Source organism: Bactrocera tryoni, chromosome 1 (genome assembly GCF_016617805.1).
Source record: "Bactrocera tryoni isolate S06 chromosome 1, CSIRO_BtryS06_freeze2, whole genome shotgun sequence".
Classification (NCBI taxonomy): domain Eukaryota; kingdom Metazoa; phylum Arthropoda; class Insecta; order Diptera; family Tephritidae; genus Bactrocera; species Bactrocera tryoni.
In genome coordinates, this window is record NC_052499.1 from 53609281 (window position 1) to 53628771 (window position 19491).

The following is a 19491-nucleotide window of genomic DNA, read 5'->3' on the forward strand; positions in this document are numbered from 1 at the left end:
GTCAATATTGAACGTTTTCTCCATAACATACCACTTGATTTAGTGAAAAAATTACACGAATATTGGGTTTATCGAATTCGTTTCTGCAAAAAAAGTCATGGATGCCATTTGTATAGTAATATATTTAGATAAATTGTATGGAGTGTGTTTCATATTAAATGGAGAAGCATTTGAAATTCCTTCACAATTTAATACCATGTTCAGACCGAAAATTTAAAAGATTAGATTACATTTAAGCATTTCATAACCCAACAGTGTTCTCACTGCGGTTAGAAAGATCAAAAAACAGCTGTTATTGTCATTAAAGAATTCACATCGCTTAATATTAATCAAAAGAGAAGATTGTCATATAGTATTTTGAAATAAAAGCCGTTTTTTTAATATTGTCCATATAATAGAAAAAATAGATGCATTTTTTCATTTGTTAAGTTGATTTTCAGGTGAAATTAGATTCATTGCTTTAAAAAAAATTTGTTTGTTTACATTTTTTTCCCTTTGTAGTGTCTAAATCAGCTGTGATAATGTAACAGATTTCCAGTGCTGACAAGTAGATTGCGTAAAATCAGAGTCGCACAGAGAGATTTAGCGTGGATCAGTTTCAAATCATTTCAATGAAGTGATTTGGAACTGTCATTTTTGTATGGCGAAATCTTGATAAATTTTTAAGATTAGTGGGATAATCCATTCAACAGCCGACATCGTGTGATTAAGTGTCGGTCTGAACATGGTATAAGTGTGTGTTTATAATAAGGAATTAAATCACTCTAAAAGGCACTGTATGTATATTTTATAGTATCTTCGACGTTTCCTCCCTTAAAATTGTGAATACTTTTCCAATAGAAACATATATTTCTATTGACATTAAAACATATTTTGAGAGCCAGTGTTGCTTACTAAGGTTACTGTTAAAAACAGCTTTCCGAGCTTTCGTAACTTAACAGCAAGCAATACAAAACAGTTTGGGAACTAGTTGAAGTGAGCAGAGAATGTTAATAAATAGAGAAGGCGCAAATGTACACAAAAATACTAACGGCCGTTTTCTCAATTTACATACCTGTATGGTTAGCCGGTATCTGTCAGTTTCGATTACGGTGATGGTAGGATTTTCAGTTTGACTGAAATTTAGAAAATTATCTTCATTTATTTAATTTATATCTAACATGTGTACAATTGAATCAGAAGCGGCACCAATTCGCTTGAGAAAACAGAAAAGACAGTTCACTTATGGGGGAGAAGATAATCACGATGATATGAAAAAAATTTTAATTAATTTATATTTTGCTATCTTAGTAATGCATTCTTTTCAATGGAGTAATGATGTGATTGCAGTTTTCTTAATTGAAAATTTATTAAGACTTACCTGTGTCAAGAGAGGTTGGCAAAATTATCAATTGAAAGTAAAATGACACAAACTTATAACTATAAAACCCTTCGGTCTGATGTGCAACGAAAATATTGAAATACTTAATTTTTAAATATTTTAAATAGTTATTTTTATACATACACAGAAAGGTGAGGAGACTCTGCAAGAAAATCCCGAAGCTGGATGAGCCAAGCTACAATTTAATAATAATATTTAAAACATATGAACAATCATAGATATCATACTTTGCGTCGGTCCAAAGCTAAAATTATTTAAAATAATTCTTACTTCTTCAAACGAAAATAACTTATGAATCTACAATAAGCCTAATTTACGACCATTTAAGTGTCATTAACACCTTGGCTTACTTTATGTTAGGGCGTTCACCTGAAGTTGGCAATACCAAACTACAGTTGTTGTTAATCTGAAGTTGAAATGCTTCAACTTCAATTCAACTGAATGGAAACCAAAAGTTTTTCTAATAAAACTGAAATCGTTCAAGCCGCTAGGTTCCGAATAAGCGGACCCCTGTATCTATAGTTGACTTTTGACCGGAAATATCTGCTAAGATACGGGATATACAATTGAAACTCAGAGAGAATCCTCTCCTGGCAGTAGTAACTCTGTGTATAAAATTGGATTAAAGACGTGTTTTGCTCATAACAGTGTATGTTTGTGTCCAAAATAGATAAAATTGGACGAAAACTTGACCTAGCCATCATATAAAAAATAAGTAACATCCGGGTGACTTTAATCCATGTGATTGATGATTGTATGATCTACAAGGTCTGTCGCAAAAGAAACAGTACTGTTAAAAAAAAACAACAAAAAATTAATATTTTTCAAAAGTTATGTTTTTTTATTCAAAGTAGTTTCCTTGTGCTTCGACACAGCATTTAGCCCGGTCAATTAGCATTTCAAATGAGTGTTTAAGGTCATTTTTCGGAATGCTCTTGAGAATATCGGTCGTCGCCTTTTGGATAGCTGAAATGTCCTGAAACCAGTGTACTTTCATGGGCAAATGAAGTTTTCCAAATAGGTAAAAATCACAGGGTGCCAGATCAGGTGAGTAGGGTGAGTGATTAATGGTTAATATGGAGTTTTTTTTCAAAAAATCAATGACAAGCGTCGACCGATGACACGGCGCATTATCGTGCAACAGGCGCTAAGACCCTGCCTCACGGTATTGTGGTCGAGCACAAGAGACGCTCCATAACACCAAGGCAATATTTTTTAAGTGTGTGGCATATTAATAGTATGTGGTATTCGCAAAAATAGGTAAAATCGAGAGGGTACTACCTCCAACTCCCATATACTACATATATATAATGATTTTCATTATTCCAGCAAGTTTAATGCCAAATATGTCGGTCAGTGTATGATTTATATATAGTATACATTAGGGTGTGCCATTTTGAGGCAACCTTTTTTTTCAACTGAAAAACAGGCTCAAAACTTTCAAAATGTGTAAAAAAAAGTCACTCAAAATCGATTATTTTACGAGAAAACTCGATTTTAGAGTAGAATCGGAATCGAGTTTACTATCCCTTCTGCACATATAATAACCTCCATATAATAACCGCCGCAGAATAACCACCAAAAAAAAGACGATTTTTTTTCCATGTAATTTATATGGAAAACAGAAAATTTGAAAGAGGCACCTATTATATTAATATTAAGAGCTCATCTTTTGAGTGACTTTTTTTTACACATTTTGAAAGTTTTGAGCCTGTTTTTCAGTTGAAAAAAAAGGTTGCCTCAAAATGGCACACCCTAGTATACATATACTTTATAAAATTCTTGGTTTCCGATCTGGTTGACGTTTTAAACTATAGGCGGTTTCCCTGGCATTGTTTCCTGCAAGTTGCAAGAGTATGCAATGTTCGGTTAGCCCTTCCTTACTTGTTAACATTTGCGCCTTCTCTATTCATTAAAATTCTCTGTTAACATTTTCTAATTCCGTAAATAAATATTCGCCGTTAACATTGATAAGCGACCTCTGTTCAAAATTTCGTTTTTTAGTGTAAACTTTTTACAACAAATACAATTTTTATACATTACCGTATGTATGTACATATGTTTGTTCATAGAAAGAAAACAAGTTTGAATAACTTAAGCGAATTTGGTGCACCGACAACACTTTCAATTTGGATTTAAAAATTCTTAAAGTATATTTGTATGTATGAATTTCTACATTGGCTGTAATTGATGTATGTACATATGAGTATGTACGGCTTCCATATATCAATATTCAGAGCGCCGGAAGCGCAACACCCTAAGCGTCCATATAAAACCAATAGGAAAAGAAGAAATGAAAACAAACACAATTTCAGTAATGCGACAAAAAGTTGTCAAAGATTGTATGTAATTTGTATGTATGTACATATGTATATATCATAAAGATATGTACTTGAATTTACATGTATGAAATTGTATTTAATTTAAGTAGGTTTGATTCGATTTCATACCCAATGCATAAAAATATATAGTAACTATAGTATTAAGTCGCTGTGTGCTTAAGTTATGAGAGAAGCTTTGATTACCTCTTTACCTTAACACGAGTATCTGTCAAGGGACTTAATCTGCCATCTTATGACGATCTCAGTAACCTTGATAGCATTTATTCATCACTTTCAGAGCCTGTTTGAACAGTTCTCTCTCTGTTCCTCACTATAACTTTCATAATTATCCGAAAATGTAAACAGATGCAATATACGCTGTTCAGGATATGAAAAACAATACACTGAGTCATGGCAAAGCTTTTGGATTATATGTGAATTTTCTTCTTCAGATTTTGCTATGGTGTGATCTAATGAATCTCTGATATTGGTTGCACTCAAATGAAAGTATTTACCACAACTCAACAGCAAATATCGGATTGCGATGAAAAAAAATAACGTGGTCACTACAATATAGTGAGTAAAGTTATCAAAAGCTAACCACGTTTCTAAATCAGGTTGGGTAAATTTATTACCGCTCTTTTGCCATTTGGGAATATAAGAGAATATTCATAATTGACCTTTTCATAGAGTTCAATTGAATGAGTTGTAAAGAGTGTCAGCTGGTGACGGGGAGAGTAATTGTCAAGTTAAAGAGAGAATAATTTAATGAATGACAATATTGTTTATCAACAATGTTTGTATGTGACTTTATGGTCAAAAATTAAAAACTGAGGGAATATATACATATTTATCGTTAGTGATTTATTACACATAGCTATGTAGACAGAATGTTAGTAAATCATATTAATAAGCTTAATCATAGTTGGAAAGTAATTTGGAGAAAGATATCCGGAGTTTTTTTGCTTTCAAAAAAATTTACTGGCTATTTGATTTGGAATTTTGGTTTTCTGGTAAATGAATATATTTGGAAAAGTATAGATAGATTAAACAGTACAACAGTTAATCTGGGGGGTGACAAATTCCAAGTCAGGGTGATGGTATTAGGTAAGTATAGTAAAACCCTCAAAGGGTTTGGCGTTCGTAGGTGTCAGTTTTTTTATGACCTTTTTTAATAATTTAATCGTGAATTTGAATTAACTTGTGAACATTTTCGTGCGATCATTTTTCACAACTTTCGACGTGGATTATCACGACAAGAGTGCATCGATGAACTAAAATCTTTGTATGGCTATGAAGCACCATCCTATAGCACTGTGAAAAACTGGTACAACGAATTCAATCGTGGCCGACGTACGCTCAAAGACGAATTCTCGCTCAAAAAAGGCTCGTGTGGATTGGTGTAAAGAAATGCTGAAATAAGACGATCGCGGTGCTTCAAAAGACGTTTATAAGATCGTCACAGGTGACGAATCATGGATCTATGCGTATGAGCCCGAAACAAAACATCGACAAAAAAAAAAAATAATTAAAATGAAAAATAAAAAAAAAACTTTTCGTTGATAAATATGCCTATTTACATTATTAGGCCAGAAATATATATAGCAATCTAAGATCGGCACCGGCGGGGGGGACGTGGTATATTCGGTTGAATATTATCCAATAATAAATATTGGGTCTCAAGATGGATGACGGTGTTGTGAATAGTACCTTCAGTAGGCCGGTTATGGTGACTATAAGTTCGGCGAAGCGCGCGAAACACATTCTTTACAGTGAATTCTTTACAGTAATGTGAATTTTCGTAATAAAGTTGAACGATTTGCAAACATTGTTCAGGCATAAGTCTTTCCATAATGAAATGCCAAACAATACTGAACAAAAATCATATGACAATTGAACACGACTCACTCGTGATCTGTCAAAAAAAGGCTATTGAAAGAGTACCTCTACTTGGATCACCTCTTATATAGTATTTTTCCATTGGTAAAGCATTGTATGAAATCCACTAGGGGAAGATTTATTCTAGTACCTATATCGAAATAGCGGACTTATTGCAAAAGTAAAAAATGGTACAATATTGTGAAAGATCCAATTCAATTTTCATATGTAAAAGTTAAAAATTAAAAGAGATCACTTATAACAGCAGGGGGTGCTACTAATATGCTGACATACAAAATAAATATTTATAATCACAAATAACGGTAACGAATTCCTTAACGAACTTATCAAGATGAGATAGAAGAATTCGTCGTTAGATAAGACTCTGCGCTTGAATCGAAAACCTCTTTATTCTACCCTGTTCCCCTTAGAGGTATTGTATTCAACGAATAACTTTCTTCAAGTCTTCAAGTAGTCGATTAAATCTTAATGGTTCAACGATTTCATTTAAAAACAGCAAGTTATCTATGCCTGGCCATACCTATGTTGACTTTTACATATATTTCGTGACTCGAGAGTAAAAACAAATTTTAATATTCGAAAATCGTGTTATTGTTTGTGAAAATATTCTCCATTAAGATCTATATACTTCTGCATGCGGTCGGACCAATTTTCGAAGCACTTTTGCCGACTTGATTGAGGCATCTCTAAAACATGCCTTTTGAGCTTTAACCGCATCTTCAGAGTCGAAAAAAGTTGGCCCTTTAGTTTATCTTTTACTTATGGTACAGGCATAAAAAAAAGTAATTAGAAGCCATGTCAGGACTGAACGGAGGATGTAATCGATTTAATTTGTTTTTTGGTCAATATGAATATTTTAAGTAACTGTAAACAACACCGCGTCGTAACTCACAGAAACAGTGCTCTAAACGCAATTGACAGAAATATTTAAAGGCGATATTGTATATTCTACAGCCAAAACCACTTAAAATATATGGACCAAATCTGATACCTCATAAAACACTATTTTTAATTTATTCCTTCACTTTCCACTAAATAAATTAAACACCAATGATGTGTCGGAGTGAAACTTTGGACAAATACTGCTTTTGAAGTGTGACAGCTTATGACTAAAAACTATCCCAAACTGACCAAAACTGTTCACGTACCCAGGTACCGATTATATGAACCCCGTACCTATTGCGGAATTTTTTTCAAAGAGAATTATTTTCTAATAATAATATGCTCGTGAGCTAAAATTGGATTAAATCGGATCAATAATTTTCTTTTCCTCATACACCTAATAGAAAGATTTTCGAACTTCCGGGTGACTTTATATCGCAAATATCGGTCAATATGTGAGTTCTCTTCGTGGAATTAAAAAGCGTATTTTTGAATAAAAATGTATCATTGTGCATAAAAAGGATAAAATTGGGTGAAAACTTGTCCTAGTCGCCATACCGGAGTTTGAAACACCCTAATAAGACTCAGAGAGCATCTATTTCTGTTAGCGGTATGTAGTATTGCCAAAAAATAGATGAAATCGGGTCAATACTAACCCTATATATATGTACCTAATATATGTAGGATTTTCACGATATTCAAAATGTATGTTGAATTCTTTCGAAAGAATTTTAAAATAAAGTTCTGCTGACACCTTAAGGTATTTCTCCGGCTTTGATCTTTGGAAGTTGCAAGAGTATAAAATGTATGGTTGCACCCGTACTTAGGCTTCCCTGCTTATTTTCTTAAAGTTTATTTGCTTATCTCTTAGTAATTAAATTCTGTTCTCTTTCCACCCGAATCACAGAGAGCATGGAAGAGAAAGTGAATATGGAAGCTCAACAAATAAAATCGCCAGCGCGCTGATCGCACATGTTAGTTGCCGGCAAGGTTTTGCCCGGCGTATAACATAATAATACAGTGATAAGCCGTCAAACATAAGAAACTTGAAGCCGAAGCGGCAAAAGAAAGTTCAAGTGCACGTAAAAGTAACACAAATAGAAAAACAATAAACTAAAAACAAATAAAATTCAAATTATAATAATAAACAAGTCGGTGAACGCAAAGAGACTCGTTGTCGTCACCATATATGTTTGTATGTTTGTGAGCTATGTAAATGAGTGCTAAGCAATTTTCAATTATAAAGTGCGAATTATGAAGCGGAAAAGTGCGGTCAACTCTCGTGCTGGTCTAATAGCGCTGTGCGCCAGCGTCTGGCTATGCAATTTATGCGGGAGTGCCGTGGCGGAGTCGGTGTATGTGCAGGATTTGAAGGGTCTGTCGTGGACGCTAACCAATGGCACTTACAGTAAGTCTGTGTTTCGGCATTATTGAACTAAAATGAGAAGGCGCGGCGTGGCTTATCACATAATTGCCAAGTAATAACCCGTTTATTGTCTCATTTCGGTGTGGCGTTTACTACATTGTGTCTTCCATAGATACTTTATACTTATAGTGTCTTTATATAGATATGATACATTTGTAAAAATTTTATGGTGATTACCGTTAGGCATGTCTAACGTGAAAATTCTGAAATATTAGTGGCTTCTGCAGCGCCTGAAGGCATGGCAAATTACCTGTAGGTTTCATACAAGGGTCAGTGGGCCTAATTTGCCATGCCTTAAGGCTTGGCAGATGCCGAAGCTTTTCATTGAAAGTTTTTATAATGATAATTAGATTATCAGTTTAAACTTTTGGAATTAAAAATAAAATTTTAAATTGTGATTTCTCCAAGATGTTTGTGATTTAAAATTTCATTTCCAATTCGAAATCAGACTTAAAAATTTGAAGAACAAATAAAAAAATATTTTTTAAAAAATTTATTAAAAAAAATTTAATACAAAATTTAAAATTTTTGAAAAATAATAAAATGCTAAGTCAAAAACAAAATTGTTTAAGAATAAAAAAAAATATATTTTTCAAAAATTAAAAAAAAATATTTTCAAAACCAAAATAATTTTTCAAAACCTTTAAAAAATAATTTGAAATGTAATTTTGAAAATATTTTTTTTTTACATACATACATTTTTATGAGAAATAATTTTTTTTATTCTAAACAAATTATTTTCAAAAAATTATTTTTCGAAAGAAAAATTAATTAATTTTGAAAAATAATAAAATGCTAAATCAAAATAAAAATTGTTTTAGAATAAAAAAAAAAATATTTTTCAAAAATAAAAAAAAATTATTTTCAAAAACAAAATTATTTTTCAAAACTTTAAAAATATTTTCAAAAACCAAATAATTTTTCTAAACTTTAAAAAATAATTTGAAAATATTTTTTTTTCATAAATTTTTATGAGAAATAATATTTATTTTATTCTAAACAAATTATTTTCAAACAATTATTTTTTAAATGAAAAATGACTTTGTTTGATAAATTTTTTTAGAAAAATACTTTTTTTTTAATTCTAAAACAATTTCTTTTTAAATTTTTTTTATTTATTTTCATTCCAAAATTAACTTTTAATCCGATTTTTGGGATTAAAATTTGTATTATTTTTCAATCCGGTATGTCGTTAAAAATTTATAGAGATTATTTATTGGTTTTGATATTAGACATTTAAAGATTACTTCTAATTACGATTTTAAGGATTTTAATATAAAAAATTTAAATCAAGTGTTAATTAAATACTTGTTAATATATTCTTCTATATTCTGAATATGGGGTCTACATATTTTAAGCCGTTCGCACGGGTAAAGTATTATTTGAAGAAAGTCAAAAACGTAATAAACACTTCCCAATGATTTTGTGGAAGGAATATGTGGTTGTGATGTCAAAACCAAAGTTCAATCGTCCCAATGAAGGAACCCAAAAGCGCTGAGAACGCTAAGACTATCAGATGAACAGTCACTCTTGAGTTTTTCCAGCGACAAAGTTTTTTCTGTCTTAGCGATTTTGAGTTCCTCTATTGGGACGATTGAACTTTGGTTTTGACATCACAACCACATATTCTTTGCCTAGCGATATTCGTAAGACATAAAGTACTCGATATACAAGTTAATGAAGACAATGTTCGACATTGCTTTCGTCGCGGCCGTCTTGGTGGAACTTGTATCACTGCCAATACTCACAACGTAAACAAATCTTAAAGTAGACTCGACCTTAACCACTGGGAAAATTATTTTAGGGCTTTCACTTCTATCTTTAATACGAAACTGGTTCGAAGCGTTTAATCAAAACTAGGAGAAATAACAAGCCGTTAAAAAACCTGAACATTTTTGTTTTACAACCAAGTGATGCTACGTAGTTGAAATTTTTGACATACGGTAATGACGAAATAATTAAATTTTAATGCATATTTTTGAAAAGTTATCATACGTTTTGAGTACAGTTTGTGTGTGGTAGTCCCGTTAAATAAACGAATATCAAATTTCATCTCGCTTATATTTTTTCAAGTCCAACTCATTTCCATTTTATGAACTAATTCTCCCTTTAATTGTTCCAATTACAAGCAAAAAGTTACTTTGTTAGCGATTCAGGTCCAACTCATTTAATATTCACAATTATGAAAATATGGGCAAACATAACGGTTTAACAATGAAATATCAACAATGAGTCATTCAAATTAAATATAGAAAGCAAACAATATTAAAATACTGCAAAAATCAGAAAAATAAACGGAAATTCCATCTGTAGTGAATATATATGGTATTTTTTTTAGACATGTGGATTTCAAGAAAAAAAAAATACTAGTAATTCAGTGCGATGGCTAAGAACTTAGCTTTATTATATAGATGCGGGTTCGCCATTATGTTTTAAAAATATTTTGGGCAAGTGAGCTCCGCGATTGGCTCGAATATTCTCTTCAAAAGCGTCAATCGCCACAGGCTTATCAGAGTAGACAAGCGACTTCATCTAAGCCGTAAAAAATAGTTCAGCGGTATTAAATAGCGGGAACATGGAAGCATGTAGCGCCATCTTGTCGATACCAAAGCTCATTTACATCAACATCCTCCTATTCAAGCACGACTTAGCGCCGTTTTCTCAATAGCTGGTTAGCCGCCATCTGTAAGTTAAATTCTGGTTAATTTAACTAAGACTTCTTCCTTCGGTGAAAAACCATTTTTTTAACCACAACTTAACTGACAGATTACTGCTAACCAGACATTAAGAAACCTAAGTGTTATAATAGTGGAAACATGAAAAGCCGTCCTTCCAGAGTAAAACATATTTTTTTAGGAAAGTAATAGGACTGACTGTACTTTGGAGCGTACGCGCACCGACTGGATTCGATTGAGAGCGTTCCTAGCTAACGAACGAGTGGTTTATCAGTCCTAGAGAGTCAGGACAAACATTTTCGCGCGACGTGTTTCTGTGAGTGGTGCAAGCCGAAAATGCAGCGTTCCTTCGAGCAGAGATACGCGATTAAATTCTGTGTGGAACTTGTTAAATCTGCGACAGAGACGTTTAATATGATGAAGCAGGCTTACCCAGATGTCTCTTTAGCAAAAAAGTGGTGAGTTTCGATGGCACTAGGTCTTTTTGGAGGGCCGGGAAGAGGTCGCTGATGAAAACCGTGCTGGAAGACCTATGACTTCGACAAACACCGACAATGTGACTCGTGTGCGCAAAGTTTTGAACTCAGACCGTCGACTAAGTAGTCGTTTAATAGCTTAGAGACTTTATCAAAATCTGTGGTTCATGACATTTTGACACCGCTCACACCGTCTTTCTTGTGAACAGCTACCTAACCAAGGCCGGCATCCCAACGCTTCCGCAGCCGCCCCACAGTTTAGTTGTGGCCCCCCTTTTATGTTTCCTTGCTTGAAAAGACCGATAAAAGGTAAGCATTTTGAGACGGCAGACGGCATGCACCTCGGCTCTCAGGGCTCTCACGGATATTCCGGAGAATGCCTTCCGTGACGCCTTCAATGCTTGGAAATCGCGTGGGCAGCGTTGCATCGACGAAAAAGGATCCTATTTTGAAAGTTTTCAAAGAATTGTAACGTTTGGTTCAATAAATTTTTTTAAATCGACTCAGTCTTATTACATTCCGGACAAACTCTGTTTGTTTTTTATTGAATACTGTTCCTATCAAGAGTGATGCACTTAGCGTCACCATTTTTGTAGTACATGTAGTATGACTTGTTCTTCGCTTCAAAATAGGCTTCAGTTTCATGCGGAAGCAACGCAAAGTTTAATTCATGGACAACGTTTTCACTAACTTGTGATACGGGGCATTGCCTTTCTGAAACAGCACTTTCTTTTTCGACAAATGTGATTAATAAAACTTATTCCATACGCATGCCAAAATATAGACTCCATAACCTTATCAGCGGACTGTTGCGTTTTTAACGCTTTGGGGCGGGTTCATCGTGTGTAGTCTACCGGATGACTGTTGATTGGATTTCGATGTGAAATGATGGAGTCATATTTCATCCAATGTCACATATTGATGCAAAATTTCGGGTTAAGTACACTTGAAGTTCTCCAAACACTGCTCTGAATATCAACTCGTCATTCCTTTGGTCGAAAGTATGCTCGAACGGCACGTACTTGCATAGAGATTTCTCATACCCAAATATTCGTCAAAGTTATGATGAACTCCTTTAGTTGACATCATTGATCATTCAAGATTATTTGGTACACTTTTTTTTATGTTTTCATCAGTAACAACAACCTCTTTAGGGCGTCCACTGCGTTTACCATCTTCGATGCCTATTTCATCACGTCTAAACTTAGAATACAAATCCATTTCTTTCATCCATTTTTTCGAAATAACCAAATTGGCTTCACCCAAATTGATATAATTCGCAAACTAATGATCCGACAGCTGTCAGATATATTTACTTATAAGCCTTTGCAGATTCTTCTTCTTTTTTACTGGCGTAGACACCGTTTTTACGCGATTATAGCCGAGTTAACTGGTGGGTTGTTGATTTTCCAGCGAGATTCCATTGTGGGGCTCCCCGAAGTGGATTGGACAGAGCACAACCATACTTTACAAAAAGCTGATGCATGTTCTCCATAAGAGATTCGAATTTCCTCATGATCGGACAATGAACGTCTGTTCCATCGTCAACGATTGGGGCTTTTGAAGGTTAGCGCTAGCTAAAACTCGTATAAATCTATGTGTCAGGCTTAGGGCTTTCAATTGATTTGTTATATCATTACTATTTTCGTTTAGGGTAATTGAGGCGACGATTGGCGTCACAATAAGCTGATTTACAGCAGAAGTTGTCGAGCATATGTTTATAACAAAGGAAAGTCATAAGTAGAGAAATGTGGATAGTCTCCAAGCTTAAACATTATTATGTATAAGAAGTTGGGAGGAATATATCGAATGTTGAAATATTTTAAGTAACTCTTCCATGGATCATGGGGTAAAGCTCTTATAATTGAACTAAAATTTTATCACCTCAAAATCTTTATGAATAATCCTAACTTAATATTAAACTAACCAACTTTTACTGTTATTTTCGGGTTTCTAAATTTCATCTACAGCTAATACGAAGGTTAATTTACCGTCTGGTGTCTACAGCGCTGTCGCGGGTGAAGATGTGCTCAAGTCTTACAATGACGTTGACATGCGCTACATCTCTTATGGCAACTGGACCTATTCCCTGAATTTTGCTGGTACGTCCCTTTAAGAAAAAACTATTTATTATCCCTTTAGTGAATAATCATACTTAAAAACGTCTAATCTTTCTTTCACATTTAGAGGAAATCAAAGACTCTCGTCTCATAAATCTCACCTTCCACGGCATTGACACGATTTCGGAAATTTATCTCAATGGTCATTTATTGGGCTACACCGACAACATGTTCGTACGCTACACATACGAAGTGGGCCACATATTGCGGGATGTGAATGAATTGGTTGTGCGTCTGATCTCGCCGGTGCATGCGGCGCGTGTCAGAGCCGAAGAGTTGGCAGCGCGCAACATGTCTGTGCCGCCCGCTTGCCCACCCGTCACCTACAAGGGCGAATGCCATATGAATATGCTGCGTAAAATGCAGTCCAGCTTCGCGTGGGATTGGGGGCTGGCAGCGCCCTCAATGGGTATCTGGTAAATGGTGTCAATTATGTCTTATTCATTTGCTTTCAATTAAAATTCGTAATTCTATTTGTGTGTCTTTGAAGGAAAACAGTAACGTTGGAGTTCTATGAGGTGGCTCTGATACGCGATGTGGATGTGGCAATTAGTCGCAATGAAACGCACTGGAATATGCGTATACGCGTCTTTATCGACAGCGGCGGCATGCGGGATTTTTATGCTGAGCTCAAATTCTATGCCATGTATGTTTGTAGTCTTTTTGTTGTTGCTGTTTACGGTCTTCTCATTAATTTCGTTCTTTAGTGAGCTTATGGAGGAACCCATTACAATCAGTACTTATTCTCAGAAAATGTTATCATGGAGGAATCCCGTTATCACTTTCGATCAAGCCCTACCTATTGTAAGTGAGAATTATTGAAAAGTCCAGAGATTTCTAATTTGTTGAAATCCTTAATTTTCAGCCAGACGCTTTTTAACAATGAATATTTTTTGAAAAAATTTCAACTTTATTCTTCAATTGGCCCTTGAATATCTTCTGTCATTAAGTCAGTTCAGTCCTTAGCACTATTTTATGACCACGTAATACCATCTTTGACCTGACAAAGAAAAACCCTTTTAACACAAGGGTATCTCAATGTGTTGACTAGCTCGGTGGAAAGAAGCGGCTTTGCTGCTAAGCAAAATTAAACTGAGCTGGTTTTATTTTCAAAAACAAAAAACGGATTTACACTTTCCCTCATTTCGGGCTTTCGACCGCACCCTGTCGTTAAAATGAAGTACTTGGGCCTCACCCTTGTTAGAAAGTTATTATGGAAGTTCACTACTTACGAGAGGTTGAGGAAGGCATTAAATGTCGTATACTGATGCAACGGAGCTTTTGGGAATCGGCGGGGTCTCACCAAAAGTTGTGGTTTGGTTTTACGAAACCGTAGTTAAGTCAATTCTGTTCAACTCTGCATTTGTCTAATGGAGGGCGTCAGGAAAAGCCTCACTAGTTAAACAGCTAGGACGTGTTCAAGCGGCTCTCATTGGCTACAAAACCAACTATAGCCAACTTAATGCCATTCTACATAATAGCATCTGTAGACATAGCTAGATGCATTTCTGCGACGGTTGCTATCAGGCTCCGGGAAAGTGGAGATATTAAGGGTTTTAGCGAGGGACATCCTGAAGTCCTCTCTCACTTCGACCGGATCCCTTATACCTTGTACCATTACCCCGTGGAACCTGCTCCTAGTGGCATCTTCTTCGGGCATATACCGCAGCGAAGCTCATGAGGAAATTTGAAGGGGGATTCTTCTGTGGGGAGCCCTCAATCAACTCTTGTTTTAAACTGCTGGCCACTGTAGTGTATTTAAAGCAGAAGAGGCAGCCATCCAGGTAGCATCAGATGCCTCCAATGTGTGGTTATTTTAGGCAGGAATGCAGCCACTTCGATAGTATAACTGTTATATAGATCTTGAGCTGGCTGATAGTGGAATCTTTGGCAACTCTAAAGACGATGAGTTCTCTAGAGAGAGCACCAAATTCGATAAAGATAGAAACGATCTGAGGTTTCTTGTATACGTGTATTCGGGAAGTGGATTTATGTACCTCATCCGAACTCAGCAAGCCTTGGTCAGCAACCAGCACTTGTGGAGTTGCGAAAGCTTTCTGGCACAGAGTGGAACGCAAAAGATGCATTGAATTGCTAGCTCTTAGGAAGGTTCACAACGCTGCAATGTTAGGTGTCTTAACTGAACACTGCCTCAATGGTAATCATGCGGCGAGGCAAAAGTTTTTTGAGCACACAATTTTTCCGTGGCAATGACGAAGATAAGGTGGTAACATCTAGACATTTTCGTCTCCACTGTCCCGTTTTCGCTAGACTAAGGTTGAAGCATTTCACCGCTGCAATAAATTTACGACAGGCTTTTGGCGCTTTGTCGATATGCGACGATTTTTTTGATTCATATCTAGGAGTAGTGGGCGTCACAACGAACAGGCGTTTCTAGCTGTCCAAGTGGAGTTATTCGTTGGCTAAAAAGAAATCAGCCTATTTACTTAATCTATCAAAATCTAAGTACTGAGTTTTCTTATTTATTTCTAACAAATATTACAACTAATTGCCCGCCTCTATATAATAGTCTCCGGAGATCGATTAATTCGTGCAAAACATGCTTGTTTTTTGAATTTTTGAGACGAGACATTTAAAATCTCTTTACCAAACTCTAAATACATTAAACTAGGCTAAGTATATTCCATAACATACATATTATAAAATATATATCTTTAATTTGTTTGTTCAGGAAAACGTGACTCTGTGGTGGCCCAATGGTTATGGGGAGCAAAAATTATATCCACTACATTTTTCGATGAAAGCCTGGCTTAGTGCAGAAGGTCCCGATACACGTGCTCGTACTACATCGACGAAGAACATAAAAGTAGGTTTTCGAACGATTGAGTTAGTTGAAGATGCGGCCAAGGAAGGTAAAGGGTTAACTAATGAAATTCATACCAAGTAATTATAAATAATTTGAATGAAAAACAGGCGTCGGCAACTATTTCTTATTCAAAGTGAACGACGTGGAGATCTTCATGAAGGGCACCAATTACATACCCATGCATATATTGCCCGAGCTGAGCTACGACGAAGCCCAAAGTGAGTCATCCAGTAATCAAATTTTTTGATTCCATATTTTCTATATATCCACATTTTACAGTACGATATCTGCTGACGGCTGTCAGAGACGCGAATATGAATATGATACGCATTTGGGGTGGTGGCGTCTATGAGAGCGACGAGTTCTACGATAAAGCCGACCAATTCGGCATATTGGTGTGGCAGGATATGATGTTTGCGTGTTCTATGTATCCCGTTACAGATGAATTTCTTTCGTCAGTGCGCACGGAAGTCATACAAAATGCAAAACGCATCGCTTATCATCCGAGTATTGCAATTATAGCGACGAATAATGAGAACGAAGCGGCGCTCGTGGATAACTGGTATGGCACGGCCAGCAATCGTGAGCGTTTCGAGTCCGAATATCGTGAGTTGTACATTGGCACCGTCTTTCACGAGTTGAAGATCATACAGGATAACTCACGTCCGAAGCCATTGATTTCCTCGCCATCGAATGCCAAGGCAAGTGAACAGGATAATTATATTTCAAGCAACCCCAGTGACCCGAATTATGGCGATAGTAAGTCGTAGAACGTTGAAGTGCCAACTTATATAGTATATAAACTAATTATACTTATTCTGTAGTACACTTTTACACGAACTATGAGGACGCTTGGAATCCAAATGTTTTTCGACGTCCGCGCTTTGCTTCCGAGTATGGCTTTCAGAGTTTGCCAAAACTTACCTCCTGGCAGTTGACCAAGAACCCCAATGATAATCTGCTCAATTTAATACATCATCGTCAACATCATCCCGCCAATATGACTTTGATTACAACTTTGATAAGACGTCACTTGCCGCTGCCGCTGCCCGAGGATGATACTTACATTGAGGCTCTGATCTATCTCAGTCAAATCGCGCAGGCGATGGTGACGAAAATAGAAACAGAAGTCTATCGCAGTTTGAGAGACACTGAACATCATACAATGGGCGCACTCTACTGGCAGTTGAATGACGTTTGGGTGGCGCCTTCTTGGTCCAGCATTGATTTCTATGGAAATTTCAAGGTTTCTGTTCATTTCTCGTCTAATTTTAACAATTTAACTCAATATTTCGTTTTTTGTTTTTGGTTTCCTGTAGATACTCCACTATTGGGCGAAACGCTTCTTGTCACCAATTCACATTGTGTCACTCTACGACTCCGATCAGGAAGTGGTAAATGTGTCCTTGATATGTGATAAGCTGGAAGTGGACTACAAAGAACTCCAAGTAACTATGGATATCTACAAATGGTCGGATTTGTTTCCGAAAAAGCAAACTGTTTGGCCGGTCGCTTTGGTAACCCTCTTTACTTTATCAAAAATTAAGACACTTGCTTAGTTAACAATTAATTATACAGAAACCCAATGGCGTGCAGTACGACAAGATAATTCCGATTGATACCATTTTCCAAGAGGGTTTCACCCAGACCAACTCTTTCGTTGTATTCGTTTTGAGCGCCGAGTCAACCGTACTAGCGCGCAATTATTATTTTCCCAGCGCGATTAAGGACGCTAAAGGCGTAGCTGACCCTAAAGTGACAGTAGGTCACAATTTTTTCTTATTTTAACAAAGTTCGCAGTTCATTTACTAAATCTCCTATTTTCAGTTGAAAGTTTTCTTCACCTACTGCTACCGTGTGAACAATGAATTCGCCAATGTTATCAGTCTAAATATTACCGTTGCAAAGCCTGCCATATTTCTTTACCTCGAACTACTTAATACCGATATTAAGAGATATAAATTATCAAATAACGGCTTTATGATGTTAGAGCCGACGATGATGGTGCATTTGGAGTTCTATAGTGATGAATGCATGGATGTTAAAGAGCACGATATTAAGGTTACAACCGTGAACCAATACATGCTATGATGTGCGCCTGTGTGTGCACCGATATTTTATGATTTTGCAATTTTTATTACTTAAATATTTGTTTAATGCCAAAGAATATACATATATATTGAAGTTAGAATAACTGAACATTTGTGAATTTCTGAATCCATGGCATTTTGGTGTCCATTGAGCCACGCTTAGACCAGTTTTGGTTCTCAGTGATGCCAGATGTAGTGCCGCTACGTAGTTCATTAGAAGTAGCCACAATTCAGAATGCCATTGCTTGACACTAATTTCAATAGGTTCTGCGGCCACAATCTCGATACCTCTTCCAGTGGCTCATAACTTGAGGATCTCTAATGTTTTAAGCGTTGCCTTGCTAGTACGAGACCTGCTCGTCTAGTAAAACACTACGTTTAAATGAAAATTCTGAATGTAGTTAGTTCCTTCTCCACCTGGTCTTTTCAACGGAGTGGAAGTGTTTCTCTTTCTCTGTTTCCCCCGGCGGGTACTGCGTTGAATACTCTCTGAGCTGGACCTTTTCATCCGTTCGGATGATATGACTTCGCCAGCGTAGCTGTTGTCTCTTAATTCGCTGAATAATGTCAATGTTGTTGTATAACTCGTAGAGCTCATCGTTTCATCGACTGCGGTATTCGCTGTTGTCAATGCACAAAGTACCATAAATCTTCCGCAGAACCTTTCTCCGAAAACTCGTAACGTCGACTCATCAAATGTTGCCATCGTCTATGCCTCTGCACAATAAAGAAGGACGGAGGAAATTAGAGTTTGGTCTTTGTTCAATTGCCTACTCAGTTCGAAGTAGCACCTCTTGACAAGAGTTATTCTGCGTTGGATGAGGTTGGATTGCTGGAAATCAGTAGTTCATCTCTAGTTGAATTATATATCAAAAGCTAAGGTAGAGAAATATAGTTTCTACTTACATATTGAAGGATCTGAGATAAATCACGCATTTTTTCAGCTCTGCTAGGGTCCAATAAACTTAAGTTTATCTTTTAAAATTTGCTTTCAAATTCAATATACTTACATCTATATTTTGGAAGTGTTGTGAGGTTAGGTTAGAATTTATGGCTGATCTAGGTAACGCACGTGGACTACTAAGTGTAGTTCTTTGTGAAGCCATACAAATAGAATTTCTATATCTGACCTTATAAATCGGCAAAGCGCCTCATGTTGAATACAATTTGAAAAAGTGAGCTCCGTAGTCTTTCAGCCTTGATCTCGCAAACGCGAGACAATCAAGAAGGAAGTCTTGAGATGCTTTCACTTCTGCTCAACTTTAAGGCATGGAAGCCGATGGTGCACTGATCTATTAGAACCCACACAACTAGCGAAATACAAGACTTACGGAGGAAAAGTAGCTCATTGAATCTGTAACTATCGTTCTTGGGCTAAAATGGATTTTGCGACA

The 19491-nt window shown here is 36.0% G+C and overlaps 1 protein-coding gene across 1 annotated transcript; it reads left to right on the top strand.

The window, feature by feature from the left end:
- The first annotated feature begins 7475 nt into the window (after nucleotides 1-7475).
- LOC120782750 (beta-mannosidase-like) lies at nucleotides 7476-18098 on the top strand. Its single transcript, XM_040115195.1, has 12 exons — nucleotides 7476-7891; nucleotides 13031-13162; nucleotides 13248-13596; nucleotides 13671-13826; nucleotides 13888-13984; nucleotides 15873-16053; nucleotides 16115-16225; nucleotides 16287-16766; nucleotides 16832-17253; nucleotides 17327-17524; nucleotides 17586-17768; nucleotides 17835-18098. Exons 1-12 carry the CDS (start codon nucleotides 7738-7740, stop codon nucleotides 18096-18098), a joined length of 2727 nt encoding a protein of 908 aa, XP_039971129.1. The 5' UTR covers nucleotides 7476-7737.
- Nucleotides 18099-19491: the final 1393 nt, after the last annotated feature.

Bases quoted from the DNA above. Each gene is read 5' to 3' on its own strand.
- LOC120782750 (XM_040115195.1), top strand. From the start codon at position 7,738: ATGAAGCGGAAAAGTGCGGTCAACTCTCGTGCTGGTCTAATAGCGCTG. The intron at 16,054-16,114 runs GTAAAGGGTTAA...AATGAAAAACAG, and splicing joins TGAAGATGCGGCCAAGGAAG to GCGTCGGCAACTATTTCTTA. The intron at 16,767-16,831 runs GTAAGTCGTAGA...CTTATTCTGTAG, and splicing joins TGACCCGAATTATGGCGATA to TACACTTTTACACGAACTAT.